At 39.1% G+C, this 19859-nt stretch overlaps 3 protein-coding genes across 8 annotated transcripts in view; 1 reads left to right on the top strand and 2 right to left on the bottom strand.

The window, feature by feature from the left end:
• stx1a (syntaxin 1A (brain)) overlaps positions 1-10202 on the bottom strand; it is a 61340-nt gene extending 51138 nt beyond the window's left edge. The window contains exon 1 of one of the 6 annotated variants that reach the window (XR_003599125.1): positions 9801-10195. Coding sequence is in view for 5 of the 6 variants with exons in the window: in XM_028045816.1 (XP_027901617.1) it covers positions 9801-9830 (30 nt within the window). In the remaining variant the exon portion in view is untranslated. Of the gene's footprint in view, positions 1-9800 lie in introns of all 6 variants that reach the window. The other 5 variants (XM_028045816.1, XM_028045818.1, XM_028045820.1 and 2 more) reach the window with 5 other exon arrangements.
• A 652-nt stretch (positions 10203-10854) lies between these two features.
• bud23 (BUD23 rRNA methyltransferase and ribosome maturation factor) lies at positions 10855-15219 on the bottom strand. The gene is made up of 12 exons (XM_028045822.1): positions 15037-15219; positions 14729-14766; positions 14015-14110; positions 13648-13730; positions 12986-13082; positions 12791-12887; positions 12653-12703; positions 12475-12560; positions 12281-12326; positions 12129-12190; positions 11413-11502; positions 10855-11272 (listed from the first exon to the last, which is right to left on the bottom strand). Exons 1-12 carry the CDS (start codon positions 15082-15084, stop codon positions 11218-11220), a joined length of 849 nt encoding a protein of 282 aa, XP_027901623.1. The 5' UTR covers positions 15085-15219; the 3' UTR covers positions 10855-11217.
• Positions 15220-16389: 1170 nt separating this feature from the next.
• dnajc30b (DnaJ (Hsp40) homolog, subfamily C, member 30b) lies at positions 16390-18640 on the top strand. Its single transcript, XM_028045815.1, has 2 exons — positions 16390-17630; positions 17664-18640. Exon 1 carries the CDS (start codon positions 16453-16455, stop codon positions 17611-17613), a length of 1161 nt encoding a protein of 386 aa, XP_027901616.1. The 5' UTR covers positions 16390-16452; the 3' UTR covers positions 17614-17630; positions 17664-18640.
• The last annotated feature ends 1219 nt before the right edge of the window (positions 18641-19859 follow it).

The following is a 19859-nucleotide window of genomic DNA, read 5'->3' as shown; positions in this document are numbered from 1 at the left end:
ATGCTTTCATCTGTCCACTGTGTCCACATGCTTACTCAGAAACAGGGATTACTGCAGAGTCAATGACTCAACGCCTCCATCTGTCCGCTGTTGTCACATGTTCTCCCAGGATTTACAGTTTCTGCAAAGTCAGAGACTCAAGGAAATTAAATGTCCATTTTTACCACATGCTTATCCAGGTGGAAGGATTGCCAATGTAGCCGACTGCTTGCTCAGAAAGAGGAAGAGGGATTCCTGCAGAGTCAACGATTTGATGCAATTATCTTACTCAGGAGGGATTGGTGCAAATCATCTGTTCAACTTTAACTTTAACAGAAGTCAGTATGGCTGCAAAGTCAATGACTAAATTTGTCTGTCTGGGCTTCCTTACGTAACATCCTACTAATTGACAGTGTGAGTTTTGGTTGCATGTGGGATGTATGCAATTAAATTAGAATCTGCCTTGGACTATATCAGTCTGATTTTGTAGTTGTAGGTGTGAACACGATCTGTTTGTTTCTTAAAGTCCCTTACATCTGCTGTGAACTGGCACTCTGTTAAAAAACTGAACTGAACCTCCTGCCGTTTTTGTGACAGTTACTGTGAATTACTTCTCATTTTAAGACGCCTGCATAGTTACAGAATGCCTAACAATTTCCTGTTGCTCTCTCTGTGTCCTTCTCCTTTAATTATCTTCTCTTTCTTATCCACCTCACCTGTCGTTTTGACACCTTCCTACAGAGTGGAGCTTGACTACAGAATCATTATCGCGGTAGAGCCACACGCCGTGGACTCGGTTACCTTTCTCTCCCCTCCACACTTCATCACTTTCCTTCCTTCGCACACGCTTCTGCTTGTCCAGACTTTAAATTTTATATTGCATCTGTCTCAACATTTCGCTGTGTGTTTCCGCTAAATTAAATATTTTATTAATCCTCATCCCCCGACCACCACCTTCCTCACATCTTTCTGACCTTTAACAATGCAATCATCAGAGTGATGCCATTTAAAAGCCCATAAACACAAATTTACAAAGGGACGCACAGCAAAAGGTTAAATAATGACTTATAATGTAATAGTACCTTGACTTTGCACGAATCGATATCAGTCGGTTTCAGGTGTAAATCTGTCAGAGAGACGTCTATTTGTGCCACAGAGACTCACATGAGAGAAGTGACCTTTCAGCCCAAGTCCTGATCCCTCCCCCACCCACGTTTCAGCTTCATAGCTCATAATTAGCCGACGGGTCGGGGTGTGACTATATGAATTACACATGATAGAAGATTTTTATACACCAACTCTTCCATCATGTGTGTGTGTGCATGAACCAGGTTTTTATATCCTCCTGGGGACCTATCTACAATGTGGAGTTGTGGGGACCACTGCTCCTTGTGGGGACATTTCCTTTGTCCCCAAGTAGGGAAATGTTGTTTTGGGGTTAGGGTTTAGGTATGTGATTGTTATGGTTAGGGTAAGGGTTACAGTAGGCGTTAGGGGTAGGGTAAACGTTAGGCTGAAGAAAATGAATGGAAGTCAATGTAAAATCCCCACAAGTCATGAAAACATGACTTGTGTGTCTGCAGGCAGTAGACAAAGGCTGGCCAGTGTTCGGTTTGGCAGGAGTGGGAGAGAAAATGTCATAAAGTCTCAATTGAACTTTATTGACAGATCACAGGCTGGGAAGAAGAGATGTGGTGTCACCGCTTTCTCCCTCCACCCATATCTGCTGCTCCAACTTCCCTCTGAAGTATGGGAAAGCTGGAGCGTGCTACAAGTCCCTGACCATAAAGGATTATGACACGATCCATGTTCTACTAACACAATAATGCTGTGGCAATGGAGGAGAACGTGTAGAAAGGTGTGGGAGGAAAAAGCAAGAGGTAATGAAAGGGAATGCTTGGAAAATAAAATACAAGAAACAGGGCTGGGGGAAATAAAGCTGAGGAACATTTTAAAGAAATTAACATTAACAGTAACTTTGCCAACTTTTTTAGTCATTAAACAATCTACTACATACTTAATTTTCACTTTGTTATGAATGGCTTAAATTAAGCAGAAACATCAGCTACTTAGGTAGCATGCTTGGATTTGTTTTCTAGATTTAAATGTTTTCAACAATTTGTTATTTCCAGACAAAGCAGTTGTTTAACAATCTAATAGAAAGTGAATTACACATTTATTTACACATTCTGTGGTCTTTTTACCTTTTGGAACAAACCTCAATGTATTTTTGGTGGATTACTTAGTGATAGACCAACACAGACAATAATTTGCAGTTTTCTTCTTTTTTCTTGTCATTTGTGGATGTGGACAAAATAGTTGGTAACACTCCAAAGTCCATAGCGGTCACTGAAATACTTTGAAACTGATAAAAGTATATATTTTTTAAAAAATAACTGAAAATTAACCAATGAAATTTTTGAAATGTGATACAACAGAATCATTAAAAAAACACCCCCCCCCCCCCAAAAAAAAAAAAAAACAGACTACTGAAACGGGCGTGAACAAAAATGATGCTACCTCTTGAAATAATTGAAAATTATTTGACCACAGGGACACGTTCAACTAAATCTGTGCAAGGTAAGTTGGAATATCAAGACTATCGAGGTATTCTGGAGAGAAATGTGCTGCCTAGTTTCAGTACACTTTGCCTCGGTCAAAGGTCATGGGTCATCCACAAACACCCAGCTAAAAACACCCAGGAATAGCTAAGAGCAACACATTTGACTATTCTGATCTAAATCCCATTTGTGGAAGGATAGAATGAATTAATTTAGCTGCAATGCCAACAATTGTTGCTCTTCTGTCTTAAATAACAGAGATCATGTTATATATTTTGAATAATTTGTTTTATCAAAGGGATAATTATCTGTTTTATTGTCATGCATGGATGAACAAGTGCTTGAATTCAGCACACTCCCAATTTCTGACACACATTGAATCTAAATTTTGGTGACGGATATCGCACTGAAAATCGTTTCAGACCACGATTCCCTGCCAGCTGAAGCTTTTCCCACGAGACATTGTGTTCATGTTCATTGACTGCAGATGTTTATCCCACTAAGGAGCCTCTGCCAAAAAACCAACTGGCAACATTCAAGACTTTAATTCATCAAATTCACCTGCAGACTCTGACAGGAACACCTACTTAGAACCTAATGAGGATAATTACCATTTAAAGCCTTAATCTTCAACAAGTGTGCATGATAAAAAGCTTCTATCTGCTCTGCTAGCGAACCGTTCAGCTGCTATCAATTATGTGATGATGTGAGAGCGGGAGGTCAACACATTAAAAATTCAATCTTAACAGCCAGAACCAAGATTACCCAAAGCCAATCTCCCACAGCAGATGGGTTATGTTTGATTACAGGATTGTCGTCGGATTTATAATATTAGGAGCTTAATTAGCTCATTTATTGGAAGAAGCTTCAACACAGCCAAATCCTTAAAAAATCAATCACTGTAATTTCATAACTCGTACATCTACAGGGATCCTCGCTGGCCCGAATCAATCGTCTGTAAACAACGGTTCAACGGGCCAAATTTCAGAAATAATCATTCGCAGCCAACAGACACTGGATATCATTGCAGCTGTCAACTCATTTGCAAAGACAGACAAGTCCCTGGTGAGATGCCAGCTTGGTCACACCATTTCATGGCTCATTAATGCAGCCTCTACGTGTTAATGAATAATATGCTGTGAGCGTGCCGACCTGATAATGCTGAACCATGACGAGGCATTTCACTGCAACTCCTGATTACATCGATAGGTTTCCAACCTGAGAGAGATCAGTGTTTTCCGTAACACATCCAAGGCATTACAGAGACTTTCACAAGACAAATGAAGTTATCGCCACTGCTTATGCTTCCAAACTGTAAAGGGTTAAATATGGCATGAGTGCTTATCAGTTTGGCTTTAGTGTCTAGCACAGATCCGAGCGTTTCCTGTTTTGAAGTTCACTATTACTTTCTCAATGTCAGTGGTGAGCTCATGGTGAACCCCGGGTGCTTCTCACAGCCTGAGAAGCGCGTATGCAAACACGATTGACCGCGCTAAGATCCTCCTCCTTGGCTCTGATTGGTTGTTTCTGACTGGAAGCAGCGGTATATTTCTACAGATGGCGGTATGACGACAGGGAGGATCCAGAGGAGCTTGATGTGTTCACACAACATATAGACAATTTTAACAAATTTGCAAAAAATAAATTCTTAAAAAAGTTATCTACTGCAACTTTAAGGAGATGAAAATGTTTTATTTACTTTTTTATAAAAGTGAATAAAAAAACCACAACATGAATAAGATATTAGGATAAAAATGAAGATAACTCAGAGTGAATCAGGTGTTACACATGCAGCGTTAATAACGCCAGCCTAAGTAAATAACTCACCGCTAAGAAACAATAAACAATCGGATTTATAACTGCTCCAGTAGTGTGTGTGATATCTATAATAACCGCATCAATTTAATTCCCAGGTGATCTAACAAACACATCATATCTATGCCATCTGTCACTGCTGGGCCGACTGGGAGCAATGGAAACACGTTGATAAGGAGAGGTTGTATGACCATGTTAGTTACTGAAGCTGACAGCTTCAGGCACGGAGCTAAAGAGGAGCTGTTGGGAGAGGCGATGAAGAGCAGGCGTTGAGCTCATAAAGATGCTTTACATGCATATGGGCAGTGCTGAAGCACAACCTGGATCCCAATAAATATGAGCAAACCCAATATCTGCCAACATGACACACATGCGGATGAGTAAACGCGCTGTGTGACGCGACAACAAACACAGAACACACATGAGTAACATAATCTGGAAAACTCAGACTTCTTTTTGCTTTAGTGCCTTGCATTACTCACGCCTGATGTACTTTTTCTTATTTTGATACTTTTTACCACAAACTTTATCTTGTTGTGGCCTTTGTCTGCCAGATCAACACATTACCCTGACCATCAAATCCTCATGTGTAAATCGGCAGCGGCAGGGAAGCTGGTTACAGTTCACCACGGTTCACTTTTCACCAGGACAGCAAAAGTTTAGTTCATGGCATATTTGCTATGGGTTGTGGCGGATATGGACCAAAATGCAGAAAAGATGGTGAGTGTCACACTGGAAAGGAAAATTAATTAAAGCAACTTGCATAAAAGATGAAGAGAAACCAACCAGGCACAGAAGACAGGCAAACTGACAGGGCAGGAAATTAAAAGATCTGATGAGAAGTGAAAGAATCTGACTGGTCTGTAACTTCTGGGGAGGTGATTAATGGCTTGATAACCAGGTGAGTAGAATCACTAGAATACAGTAGATCTAAGTTAGTACCAGAGGAGCTAAAGGTAAAATGACTTAACATAAAAAGGAATATGCAGCAATCTAAACAAGATGCAAAAGGATCCACTGAATTAAAAACTAAAGGGTAACACTAAAACAGGAATCTAAACAAAGACACAAAGAACAGAACACAGAAGAGAACAAAACGCCCAAACGAAAACCAAATAACTTCAAAAATATTCTAAATACAACACAAAGGCAAAAAAAAAAAAAACACAAAGACTTGTGAATTATGACATATGTATGTGTTAGAAGTCCAGACCTGAATCCATCGTAGAATTTGTAGCAAGACTTGAAAACTGCTTTTCTCGGATGCTGCACAGAACAATCTGTCTGAACTTGACGTAGTTTGTAGAGAACAATGGGCAAAAATTTCAGTCTCCAGATGGGCAGCGCTAGTAAAGACATATCCTAAAAGATTCACAGCTGCAAGAGCAAAAGGTCGTTCTTCAAAGACTCAAGGAGGTTGAATACAAATTAAGATTTTTATTCTGTAAAGAAAATGTTAGAGCCCTTTGTCATGTTCCCTACTCTACAGAACTACATACTGCTTTGTGTTGGTCTATCAAACAATATCTCAATTTCAAATTACAAGAAGAAGTTATGTTATAAAGTGACAAAATCTAAAACATTTAGAGATGTGAACACTTTTGTCAGATGATTATTTACTTCAGTTTGTCTGTATAGTGATACTATGTTACATAACATGGAGATAATTCTCTTCTAGAAACATAAATGACTTCCAGTTATTGATGTGTACAAATTTTCAATTTGGCAACAGAGTACTGACTCAGGAGGACCTGAACTGAGACAACAAAATCAATTATGTCGAAATAAAAACAACAGCTAAACATTCGTCTTGATGAAGCTTACTTGGGACTGGGAAGTAAATTTAATTGGCAAACTCTAATTTTGTTCAGACTCTGAGGAAATGTCCAAATCAGCCAATTATTTCTAGTTTGCTCGCAGGGATTTGTTAGTCAACTGTCAACAGAGCTGCATGGAAGATAATTGGAGACATTATTAGCCATGTTTGCTGGCATGGATCGTGGTTATATTCACTGTAAATAGGGAATCCATCCTTCCAGTCCCAGTCTGTCATGTTGAGGGTCTCAGGGGTTGAAGACCAGACTGGATGATGGAAAGATCACAAGCCCATTATTACAGCAGCAACACAAAAACCAACGACAATGAAAGCTCATCCCTCAAGTACATTTAGAGACTACATGTGCACCATTTTATAATTAAAATATTTGCCAGAAAAGTGAAGATAACCTTACAACCATTTATAGAGCTTAGGAAAAGCAAGCACCATTTTTTTTCCAAAACTGAAGTTGTGTGTGTCGTTTCTAAAAAGTTTCATAAAAACACCATCGACCCTTGAAATGCCTTCATCCTCATAAGCAAGTTACACACTGATTGGTCATACGGTCATAACTGCAACTTTAAAATATTTGAGCTACACTTTTTCACCACTGCCCCTTGTTCAAGGAGCACAGAAAGAAACATGATTCAGCCTGTCTGTAAATGTAAACAGATGTTAACATTAGATTTGCAGGGATTGTAGAAAATGTGAAAAGAATTGCATCGTTGGAAATGTCCTACACTTCGCATGACCTCAGTTGCGTGATGTTATTGGGAACTGCGATCCTGCTACACTTTCACCATTTTTGTTGTGGCGGTGCGGCCTGGGCTGTGGCGATTCCTTTAGGATTTGAAACTCAGTCTGTCATCACTTTCTCCTTGCAGCTTTGTGGCGATGCTTTATTAAGGAGCATTAAAAAAAGCATCACTTGTATGTTCACTTTATTAAGATGGGGACATGTGTAATTCTACAAGGGACTCCGCAGATTCCCAAATCTCATTCAGCACCATTTTAAACAACATCAAGCACAGAGAACATTCACAGGGAAGAAAAGAAGTGATGACAGACAGCAAAAGCTACATCCTCTGTCACTAACGGCCACATTAATAATCTGGTTTTCATTTAAATTATTTTATACCCAACCTCAAATGTGCCAAACCTGTTTTTCTTTCATCATGCAAAGACAACAACAAGATGGGGAAACTTGTGAAAAACAAAGCATAAAGATGAGCATTGTTCAGCATCTCTTTAAAAGCCTGACAGTGAAAGATTAATCAGAGAGACAATCTAAGAAAAGAAAAATACGTTTTTAAGTGCTGGTTTGGATGGTTACATAAACATAAATTCACCAATATTCTGCTGTGCTGTCCCCACAGACACTCAACCCGAGCTCCAACTCTGAAGCTCTATATGGAAAACAATATTAATGTAGAGCTGCTGGGAAAATAACAGTGTGTGATTTGCAATTTGCTTCAATCCCATTTGGTCCGAGTTGCCTAAAATAGGTCTGTCTGCAGGCCGCTTCGGCTGCAATGTCTCAGACATGAGCGATACGATCAGAAAAGATGAAAGAAAATGGGATCAGCAGTTGGCATATCATCGCTGTCGACTCCCCACGACGCACGCCTGAATACTGACTGAGCTTCTTAGTCGCTAAGCAGGTTTTTGACTAATTCTCTGTCTTTCTTGGTTAGACAGCAGCATGCATCAAGGAGGAGAACGAGGAGAAGGCAGCGTGGCATGATGAAGTAGAAGAAGAAGAAGACACGCCTGCCTTGAAACACTCTCACATGCGCATTTGGCAAGGCTAGGTTGCTTCCCTTGAGGCCAAGTCATTGAAACAGTTTCAATCAGTTCTACTAAAAATTACACTTATTTAACAATGGCCTCTGTACAAATACACATTCAGTGCCTCAATAAGAAATGTCCCTGTGGAAGACACTCGTCAGCAAATAGTGTTTAGAATCAGAACAAAATTAGGTCTCATTCCATTGCTTAATAAGTAAAGCCTCACCGAATGACATAAGAACCTTGTTGTATAAATCATGACGGTTTGATAGCAGATATTTTAGATTTGGTACGTAAGAGTGTCAGATGTGACAACAAATATGGCCTTGTTGTAGAAAAAAAAAACTCTGTAAGCCCCAGTTATCAATTTAACCATTTACTATTATTACATTTGTATAACATCATTGACTGAGCTCTTGGTATGTCTCCAGTTTCTCACATTCCTTTTCCCTGATGTTTCCATCCTTTGAGATAACCACATCGATCACAACAGCTGTCCTCTGCTGCTTATCCACGATCAGAACGTCTGGTTGGTTGGCTTTACCATTTCACAGTTTCAATTTTTCATTTAGATAGTTTCACCTTATTAAATTACTTAATTTAAAAGATACCAACTGTATATTTTAAAGCCTTCTTAAACATTTCTGTTAGTATGATAAAAGTGAATGAGAAGTTCAAAAAGTGTTTTATGCTCATTTTTTTTATGGAGTTTAAGGGTGCTAACCATAATCTTGTAAGTTAGGGTGGTTTTTTATATACTGACAGATTTTAATTATTTTTAAAATGGCTTTCTGTGACAGCTTCATGTGTTCAGTGATTATTACTTGTGCGAATTCACTTTATTGCATAAAACAATTTATAGACAATTTATAGAGGAAAGGAGATCGGGCTTTTTCTGTTGTTGGTCCTCATCTATGGAACAATCTTCCTTTCCAAATTAGATCTGCCCACAGCCCGGATCATTTTAAATCGCTTCTTAAAACTCATTTTTATTCCTTAGCATTTAATTAAACTAGTGTTTTGATACTCTGGTTTTATTCATTTGTGTTATTGTCATTCTAATAAATGTTAAAAAATATTTATTTTGAGATTGTGCTTCTTGGTAAGACTTCAGAATATCATGAAACATATCTAGATGTATGTTTAGGTACAGGTAGCGTATATTTAAACTCTTAGGACTAAAAGAAATAACAAAACTTGGGCCCCAATACAGTAGCCCTAATAAGCCATTACGTAAGACCGGCCCTGTGTGCACGTCAGTGGACATGTAACAGGTGAAATGGACGAACTGGGACCAGTATTTGGTTCTTAACCACAATTAATCAGCTGGACACAGACTAATTCACAAAATTCGATATAGCATTCTGTCTTAATGTCAGTTTTTACAAGATAATTGCACAAAGACTTTAATCTCTTTCCTTCATCTCCAAATACTAAACATAAATCAATTGTGAGATTTTGTGCATTAAAGATGAGCTTTTCTATGAACCTCCTGTACAGTCTTGATGAAGCTCACCTTTAAACCGCATCAATAACCGACCGACTCAAAGTGAGGAGGACACATTTCGAAGATAATTAAGAACATGACTCAATTCGCTTGAACACTAAAGCAACAACTAGTTGAGTTCCATCCAAATCTGCGCTCACAACAACCCTTGGACCCAACATGCGCTGGTTTTCTGATAAAACAGCAAATGTGAGCCTCCATCATTCAGAGTCACAACTGTTGCTCTAGCAGCGCTCCGACTCAACCCGCCTCTGCTCCGGCTGAACAGGTGCAGACAGGCACCGATAGTGAACAAAAACACGCAGGAAAGCACAAAAATAAAGCAGAAACTTACATGTCTAAGTTCCAGCATGCGGTCCTTCATGGTTCCTTATTTCCACCGACGTGGTTCCTCCTGCTCCCGTCGTTTCTTTTCTATTCCCCCCCTCCCCTCCTTCCCTGGATGTGAGCTGATGATGGAGCGACGGGGCGGAGACCGACTGGATGATGCGAGCCGGACGCGCGGGGAGAGGTTCCGAAACCCGGTTCTCCTTACAGACAGGGACTACTTTTATGTGTTAAGGTGAGGCTCGGCCTTTCCACCGATTCCCAATCAGACACATACATAAAACTCCCCTTTTAATCCATCCGCAGAAATAAACTCTTTGTCTTTTTAGAGTGAATTTGGCTCCAACAGGAATTGGGATAAGTTAACAAAACAACAACAAACACGACATGCTTGGTGAACTGAGACGAGAATTTTTGTTTGTTTAGGTTATCGATTGAGCAGGTTAAAGGATAACGCCCAGGTGGTTTCCAGTGAGTAACAGCGACATCTTTTGGCCACAGGCGAGAAAAACATTTACATAGAAGGCAATTCAAAGTATGAATCTATAAAAAAAATATTGCGTTGTGTTTCTTGTTGAACTCGCAAGATAGGAAAATACAATAAAATTAGTTTTTGGGTTTTCGTTTTTATCTCGACACTCACGTGTATCTAACTCGATGGTTGCGTGAGTGAAAAAAAGTTTGGACACTACTGGTCTACATGCTTCACATCGTGTAACAGTTTTAGCTCTTGCATCACCACAGTTAGCCAGACGTTTATAAATATCTAATAAAAATTTTTTTTTTCCTCACTGATTCCAAATGTGACCAAAGTTCTTGTTTTAGGCTAGCTGGAACAACCAAAAACATTTCTATTTGCCAAATGACAACTTTCTTTATAAAAATTGGACTTTCTAAATGCCGTTTTGCTGATTCAAACCTACTTCAATAAGAAGTGCTTTATATTAAAATGGTTTGCTCTTTGTTAAAGAATACGCCCATGCATTATCCATTTCATACAGAATGAATTTGAGAAAAAAAGTGAATAATCCAGAACATAAATTAGAAAATGAAGACAATTTAATTGAAAAGTATTTTTAATAGGATAACATTGCCTCTGTTTTATTTATTTATTTTTTGTTTCCTAGCAGCTCATATTCGGTCTTCAACTCAAACTGAAAACTGCATCTCCTTGCAGCTTTTGACAAAACATCAAAGCACTTGATAAAATATAAAAAGCAATTTGGTGTAATTTATCGCTTGCGTTTTGTCCACTTGAATTAGAGACCTGAAAAGTACAATCAAGCCGAAGCTCCAGGGGACACTGCATGAGTGTGTGTGTGTGCGTGTGTGTGAGAAAGAGAGAGAGGCAGAGAGAGAGAGAGAGAGAGAGACAGGGAGAGAGAGAGACGGCGCTAATGATGGAGCAGCTGCATGAGTCACAGCTAGAAGTGAGGTCTCCGCTGACGTCCGGTGTATTTCGTGTCGGGTCGAACGTTCCTGCAGGAAACAGCAGTCAAGAGAGAGAAGGGGCGTCAGCCAATCAGAGACAGGTTTCAAACCAGACTGAAGTGGGTTTAAACTGTTAGAGCTGAAACAGAAAAAATATCCATTTTATTTTGGAACAGTTTCCCACGTACTTTCCTTGTCGCCTTCGTCTGTCCTTTTTCTCCATTATCCAGTCTCGCCCCTTCTTCACCGATTTTCCTTTCATGTTATTAAACCGACATCTTCGCAAAGACAGAGAAGAACTTATTAAAGTTTTCAAACCGTCTCTTTAGCCGGGAACACTCACAACCAAGGGTCTGACTGAGAAGAGCTCAAACATCCGAATGTGAAAGGGAGGAAAAGCCACCTGACAGAGTTTGAAGTCAGGCAGGACAACGGCCCTCTCTGAGCTCCTGTCGGTCTTTTGGCTTCATCAACACAAGTATGACTCAACCTGCACTGATTGACGCCGAGACCCGCTTTACAACTTAATCGTAACTTGCTTTCAGAGTTCTCCAAAACAAAAGTGACTAATCGCATTCACAGAATCAGGTAATTGCTTCAATCGTCTCGTGTCTAAGAAAGAGAATAAGGCAAGCAGGCCGGATATTGAAGGCAAAATCCTTTAAATGAATAAAAAGGTGAAGATTTAAAAAAAAAAAAAAATTAGGCCAAGTATTTTAACTGAAGGCTTCAAGCATCAGTAGGAGAACAATTGTATTGAAGCTGCTTCAACTTTGCAATAAAGTAGAACAAGATAGTGACTGAAATAAGCTGCTATACAAAAAACACAAATATTACTATAGTATTAATATTCTAAATGAAACAATATGTGCAAAAATTACTGCTTTGCTTAGAACATATTTACCTTTGTCCTGAATACTGAACCTGGTTTGCAACAGTTCTGTCTGACGTTTCTGACCCCAAACCCTGAAATAATTAGAATTTCATAATAAAAACAAATTAAGATAGAAGTTCCAAAAACAGGAAGTCCAAAATAAATAAATATATGTTTCTTACTTTGGGAAGAACTCCCGTCCCGCCAGCGAACAGACAAAGGAAGAACCTGGAGGTAAATAAGAAGCGATCCGTTTTAATTTGTAATGAGCTTAAACGAGTTAAATTAGAACGACTCCTATGACTTTCTGCTATGATTATTAGCAGGTGGATGAACATTATATGAATGTATATGAAGGTGGATGAACATTTCTGACTTTTTAGCCTTGGTGCTGTTTGGGTAATCCACCACCATGCCTCCACTGAAACCCGCCCTCATGGCCTGAGAGGTAATGAGTTCAAGCTTTAAAAAAAAAGAGACAAAATTAAATGTGATGATTAAATGCACAAGAAGATCATTTCAGACTCCAAATGAAAGCATCTTAGATTTTCTACCTGCTCTGAGTTTTCAGGATAAAGCTGAAAAACTGCCCGAGATCCTCTGGCCTAAAAGAACAAAAACACCAAAATTACTTCCTGTGAATGTAAGAATCGGCTGTATTAACGTTCAGGTTGACGACAATAAAACTTTACCAAAGACGAGTAGAGGGTACTGAAGAAAGTGTAGAGTCTCTTTGGTGGACTGTGCGACCGCTTGTCGGCATTACAGAGCCACTGCAGTGCAGAGATGCTGACAAGAGTAAAACAGCACAAGTTTTAATCACTGAAACAATTCAGAACTCAGCTAAAAGCGTTAAAATGTGTCGGATAAGCTGCCGCGGCGTTTACCTGATGCAGCCGTCGAACGTGCCCGGCCGAAAAGGCATGCCCTGACCCATGTCCCCCAGCAGGAGGTCTCCCTCCACCTCCCTGTCCAGAGCAACATCTGGAAGCATCAAGGAAAACAGTCACAGCTTGGTGATTAGACAGTAATCCGCATCCACTAGTGAGAATGCACATATTGGTATAAAGACAATATGTAAAAGCAACCAAAAATCTCTCAGCTGGTAGCCTGGAAAGCTAACAAGGAACTTTACGTTTTTCCACTGTCTAACAGTTACCTTCAATAAGGTAAATACCTTCAATAAGCAGACATAAAGTCTGCTTGTTTTTATTAAACAAGAAATCTAATATAAAAATCACGCCTCAAGTTCTGAACTGCTGCAGGTCGTTCTTGTTTTTCTCATAAAAACCAAGTCTGGTTCTTTTATCAAATATTTTGAAGACAACACACAACTCAATACCTCAACATTAATAATCATTGTACTTGTACTATACAAAAAAATCTCAAGGTTACTTCCCACATTTGTGTTTTTTTTTAGTTCAACTTGAAACCTGCAAAAAAACAACAGATGGATGAAGCACAAACGTGCAGAAGGATAGAGACACAGAAACTCTTCTGCTATGCTTAATGAATTGTGCTTCATTTTTAAAAAGCGTGTGAAACTAACCGAGCATGGCGGAGCTGATGTCGACTCCGACCCAGTAGTGTCCCTCCTCTGTTAGATAATCTCCACTGAGACCAGATCCACACCTGGGAGGCAGAACAGAACTTAGCGCCTCACGTTTCTCTGCTCCGGCTCCAAGCAGTTCTCAGATTAACATTTTATACATTACAAATACGCAGTTGATGTAAATGTGCTGAAGTCTATTAGCTTTGTATGCAAAAATAACATTGTTAGAGAACACAGAGATGGCTATGAATGCAGAAACAAGAGAAATAATCATCATCTATATGTAAAATCTAACTATAACACATATAAATTATTATTTTACTAAGGTTTTGCTTCAAGTAAACAGCCGGTGTAACTTACTTACCCAACGTCTAACAGGAAGCAAGCCTGTCCCTCTGGCAGGCTTAGCAGCTCCACTGCTCTCTCCGACATCTGAGTCTGGATCTCGATCATCCGAGAGCTGTCGATCAGGAAGTACAATCAGACTTCGTGGAGAGAAACGTATGTGAGCAAGAAAACAATCTCCTATTAACAGCACCATTCAAAATCTAGCTCTAATTAATAGATAAAATGCAGCAAAAAAACAGATAAGTAGTCATTTGAGATGCTACACTAAAGATTTTTGGCACCAATAAAACTCCAGTAATAAAGTCTGAGCAATTATTCTTTGCAGATAAGAAAAGAATACTGATTTGACTTTTTCAGAAACTTAAAGCTCAAAGTTTCTCCAATTTTAAATACCAGGATAATTTTAAGTCCAATCTAGAAATCCACTGGGGAAAATAAAGAAAATGAATTGTTTGTAAAATCAGCAAGAAATGCAAACCACAGCGACATACTGAAAATTAACCAATGCATCCGTCTTAACAAGAATATGAAAAGTAAACAATGCTCCGAGCAAACACAACAAAAATAAATAAAACATAACCATAATCCGAAACACAGGACAAAACAAGGACCACAACAGAGCAACAGATTAGTTCATGAGAAACATTACTGAGCAGGAGCTCAAAGAGCTTAAATGGAGACATTTTCACAAAAGCCCCAAACTTTACACATATAAAGGATCCAGACTTACTTCTGGGAGTATTTCTTTGCTTCATCTTCATTGTAGAACTGCAGAGATGAGATTAGATCACACAGCTCAACTCAGTAAATCACATGTCTGTAGGTCGCTGCTGATTTATTTTATCTAAATGTGACAAAGCTACAAAACCACTGACACGTGAAGAACGGTTTAAATGAGTTTCAGACCCTCAATGTACCTCTTTAAATATGCTATGTTTCAATTGAGGAGACACACCAAACGCTTAATGAAACTACTTCTGCACTTCCACAAACACACACGGTTGCAGCAGCTGCGGTAAACAAAGCCGTCAAACTAACCACTTCCGGCGGAGCTGTGTGTTCAGGTCTGCGGCAGCTGGAAGCCATGGTCCTTCTGGCTCTATTTCTTTATCTGTTGTTTTTTTTTCTTCTTTTAAATCAAGCTAAATGTTGTGATCGCAGCAAGCTATCCACATGTGAAACGCCACAGTTCTTGTTCGCTGATTTAAATTATGCTCATCTATTGGGAAGCGGCGCTTTATCGCCACCTGCTGTTCATTAAATTCAACTAATACTTTGCTCTTGTCCGGTTACAAACAGGATAAGAAAAACTAAATAAACTCCTTTGCATTGAATTCATAATCAAAACACCAGTTTGTAGATATTTAAAGCGTATCATAAAGCTAAAAAAAAAAATAACTAAATGATGCAGATACTTTTTAAAAACTTTTTTACTTTAGACATTTGCTTATCTAAAAATAAGCAAATGTCTTATTTTTAGAACTTGTACACAATTATTCTATTTTCTAAATTATTTCAAAATTATTCTTATATATATATAATATATATATATAATTTTTTTTTACAAATATAAACAGAATGGTCTACCTACCTAGTCAAAAAACTGACTTAAATCATATTATTATAATAATAATAATTATTATTATTATTGTCTTCATCATCAATTTAGAGACATAGTCGAGAAAAGCAAATAATCCTTTATACTTTTTAAATTTTATTTCTGAGTTGTTTTCTTTCTCCTTACAGTACCGTAGAAAGATTGTCCTGCATGATTCACGTAATTTCAGTTTTCTTGTTTAAAATAAAACCCCTCCAATATTGGCAGTTATTGTAAAATATTAATTTAAAATTTTCAAAATATAAAATATATCAATTACATTTAATTATTTTCAGTTTAATCTGGTTACTAAACTTTCATGCATTCGCTTCACCTCGGAATTTTGACGAACACATTTCAAATCACACACCTTTCCAGTTTCCATGTAGACTGTGTAAAGTATGAGAACAAATCAGGAATCGCGTTTCTTTCTAAATAAAGCCATAAATAGACAGTATTTCAACTTAGTCAAAACCGAGTAGAGAGAAAAATGATCAAAACGTACTCTTACTCTGCTAAAATGCTAAATACATTTCATTAGGTTAAGATATTTTGTTTATCTGGTCTAATTAAATACCATTTGAAATTAGGAAGTAAAGCCTTCCCAATGTCTTTACTTTCTTCCTGGGTGGGGACATTGAGCTAAGCTAAATATTCATTGTGTTTATAAAGACCTTTTCTCCTATACAGTTGAAATGTCCCAGTTACCTCTAATGCAGCATACGCGAAAATCTTTGTTGTGAATCTGATTGGTAGATGAGTTGAAATACTTCCTGTAAACATTGCACCTGATTGGTTTGTTGCCTTGAGACACCCGGAAGCTGTCTGTCTTCGTTCACCGGCTTGTTGTTGGTAAAATGGCAGAGGTCAGCCAGCGGCTCGGGACTGGAGCCTACCGGCTGGTGACCGTAGGTCCCGGCCACGTTCGCCCGCTGCGTCCCGTAAGCCCCAGCGGACTTCTCCCGATAAACGACACCTGCATCCAGGGACACTTTACCAAAGAATGTGTCCAGCTATTAAAAGGAAGAGCACTTCAGAGCAGTTCTGAGAAACTTAACAGAGTAAGACAAACTGCAACCCATCAGAGGAAAATGGCTTTTCTTGGCTGCACTTCTTTAAACACACATTTAGCTCGTTTATTCTGGCTTCCGGTCACCAGAAAGAGCCAAACCGTCACCAAAACAAACCTGCTGATCCCGACTGGACGCCTTCAGGAGAAGCTGTTCTCATGCGTGAAGCCCATCTGGACCAGTGGGGCTGTTTCAACCCACCCCGACACCCGGCGGTCCCCTCAGCAGCTCAGAGCCTTCTGCACGGTCCTCCTCATCCTCGCAGATGACAGATCAGGGAGCGGAGCTTCACTGACACACCCGAAGCTTCACCCTGGTGCCTGTAAAGCCTCTGCAGCAGCTAGAAGTTACAGCAGGTGGTCGGAGGAGGCTCCTCTGCTGCACAGGAGTAAAACCGCCTATTACGACATCCTCAAAGTGTCCCCCCGCGCTACACAGTCACAGGTCAAGACGGCCTACTACAAGCAGTCCTTCATCTACCACCCTGACAAGAACCCGGGCAGCAAGGAAGCCACGCAGCGCTTCGCTGAGATCAGCGAGGCTTACACCGTGCTGGGCAACATCAGTCTGAGGAGGAAATATGACCGAGGCATCCTGAGCCAGTCTGACCTGCAGAGCCCAGAGAAGCCGTCCTCCAAAGACGCATCGAGCAGAGCCACAAGCTCCCAGCAGCAGCAGCAGCCGCAGCAGCAGCATTATCGTCAGCAGAGAGCCAGGCCGTTCTCCCAAACCGGTGGTCGGCCCATGTTTGATTTTGACGCCTTTTTTCAGGCTCACTACGGAGAGCAGCTTCAGAGGGAGAGGGACCTAAGAGTCAAGAGGAAGCAGATGGAGGAAGAGCAGAAGAAGAGGCTGAAAGAGTACCGGCAGGAGAAGATGCTGGAGCTCGCCGCGTTGATGCTGGCGACCATGTCAGTGATGATCTTAATCAATCTGTTCAGTTCTTGACCCAGCAGCAGCAGCAGCAGCAGCAGCAGCAGCAGCAGCAGCAGCAGCAGACAGTGGCTGATGTTTCTCGGATGGAGGCGGCGGTGGCTCAGGGTGTTCAGGTGTTGCACAGTTTGCAGCAGCAGTTGAAACTCCAAGAGTTTTCAAACTGGATCTTTCTGGAAGAAACCTGCAGGCATCATATTTATGGCTCTTCATCTTTCAAATCGCCATTGAGGCAAAACGGTTGAATCCTTAATGATCAGAGACTGACTGCATATGAATGAGGAGTTGCTTTTAAGCTCGTTTCAGCTTTAAGCTGCTTGCATTTTGAAACCATTTTCTTTTCTACAGCTAAAAATGTGAAAACTCCAGAGAATCTGACTTATTAATAGCCAAAACAAACAACAAAAATACAGCTTTAATTGTAGAATTTCAACCAACAGAAGCACAAAATTATTGTTTTCCTGTAAATCATACTTGCTTTAATTTAAAGGAGCAACAAATCAAAAAGTGCAAAAAAAAAAAAGTCATTCTAAAGAATGTGTGCTCATAAGTTACTTAATATTTTGCATAGCTTTAATCAGCGGCTCTAATAATAACCCTCACCGTTCTGATAATGCTCGTCATGTTGAGCAGCTTTCTGTGATTGAACTTCATAAACGGTGATCTTAGAATAACATGGTCAACGTTTCTTCACCCAAAGCTCTGCCTCATCAGAAACAGCTACTTTGTAAACAATATTGTTTACTTTTTATTTGCATTCTCAGCTCTCAAGCCAGGCAGCTTTTAATTGCTTTTTCTCCAAATGAGGCCTAAAGATGAAAAAGCGGGTTGCTCTTTTTAATGGTGGATGATGCTCAAGCTTTTTTTCCCCCTTTACACTGAATATGTAACAGGAAAATAAATGCATATTATATGTAAAGAGCAAATGTAAACATCTGCTAGTTTCCGTAGGTGTGTAAATGTAAATAAATCTACATGCTGTACAGAAATGATGCCTCTGTATGATTGTCAAAGTATTAAAATCTACAAATATTTTAAGGAGTTATTTTTGTGTTTGAATGTTTTCATTCAGATTATGCAAAGCAGAGGAACATTAACCTCACAAGAGACTCGCTGGCTGATTTTCCATTTGTACTCATTCAGGTTGTTGAAACAAAAGATGGATGCAGCATACATCTGACAAACCCAGGAAACATGACTGGGATGTTTAAAACTACACATCAATATATGTTCAGTAAGTTCACAGCATGCATCCGGTCTTACTAATTTAGTTTTCCAACTGCTCAATTTTAGGTATGAAGCAAATTGAAATGAAGTAAAATACAGAATATTCAAAATTGATAAGAAATACAAGAAGCCTGACTGCTTAGTAGGAAAATATAAAGTACATAATTTGAGTAGGCAGCTGTATTTAATGTCCAATATTTAATATTTAATGTCTGAGCATTTAGATATGAGAACCTCAAAGTTAACCTTAAAGTCTTTTTCAACTTTAATTGGAATGATTAGTTTCCAAGGAGATAATATTGTCCTGAAAAAGACTTGAAGGCTTTGATGCAGATAATAAAATCTAAAAAAGCTTTAGTTCTTTGTGTTTATTATTACAAAAACATAAGATATGACGTATCTTATGAGTGTAGTTCTATGTGTAGAAACGACTTGATACTAAAGGAAACCATGAACTGTTACTAGAGAATAACAAACATTTAGAAAAGAATCATATCTTTGAGCTGTGCAGGAGAATGAATACTTTGACTGAAAGAAAACATGTTTTTAGAAACTAATTTCATGAATATTGTAGAATAAAAAAGTGGATACTATTTTTTGCAAATTTAACCATACCGTTGGTTCGGAATATGACTTTAAAAGAAATGAATATGAATAAACTCTAACATGGCCTGTACACAGGTTTTTGAACTAGACAAAACCATTAAAATCAAGTCATCTTTAAAACTTTCCACTCAACAGATGCTGATTTGCAATTCCCTCTCTAAAACAATGCATTTATGTTTTTAAATCTGCCCTCCAGGGGGCATCTGAATATATGGAAATAACATCCGTCTAAAAAAAACAAAAAAACAAAACAGAAGAATTTGAACTGAGTGGAAGGACATGAAGACATCGGAACAAATCCACTCTGATTAACCCGTCACTTTGTTCTTAAGAGCAAATATCCAAAATGTGAGCCAATGGCATAACCTGGACACTCGTGCATTTTCTCTAATTTTAAACACTGAAGCACACTGCTGTGAAACGTTCGC

This window comes from Xiphophorus couchianus, chromosome 18 (assembly GCF_001444195.1).
Source record: "Xiphophorus couchianus chromosome 18, X_couchianus-1.0, whole genome shotgun sequence".
NCBI classification, from domain to species: Eukaryota; Metazoa; Chordata; class Actinopteri; order Cyprinodontiformes; family Poeciliidae; genus Xiphophorus; species Xiphophorus couchianus.
This window is presented reverse-complemented; position numbering and strand designations above follow the sequence as displayed.

Bases quoted from the DNA above. Each gene is read 5' to 3' on its own strand.
- dnajc30b (XM_028045815.1), top strand. From the start codon at position 16,453: ATGGCAGAGGTCAGCCAGCGGCTCGGGACTGGAGCCTACCGGCTGGTG.
- bud23 (XM_028045822.1), bottom strand. From the start codon at position 15,084: ATGGCTTCCAGCTGCCGCAGACCTGAACACACAGCTCCGCCGGAAGTG. The intron at 13,083-13,647 runs GTTAGTTTCACA...TGATGCTTCCAG, and splicing joins CATCAGCTCCGCCATGCTCG to ATGTTGCTCTGGACAGGGAG. The intron at 12,561-12,652 runs GTAGAAAATCTA...TTTTTTTTAAAG, and splicing joins ATCCTGAAAACTCAGAGCAG to CTTGAACTCATTACCTCTCA.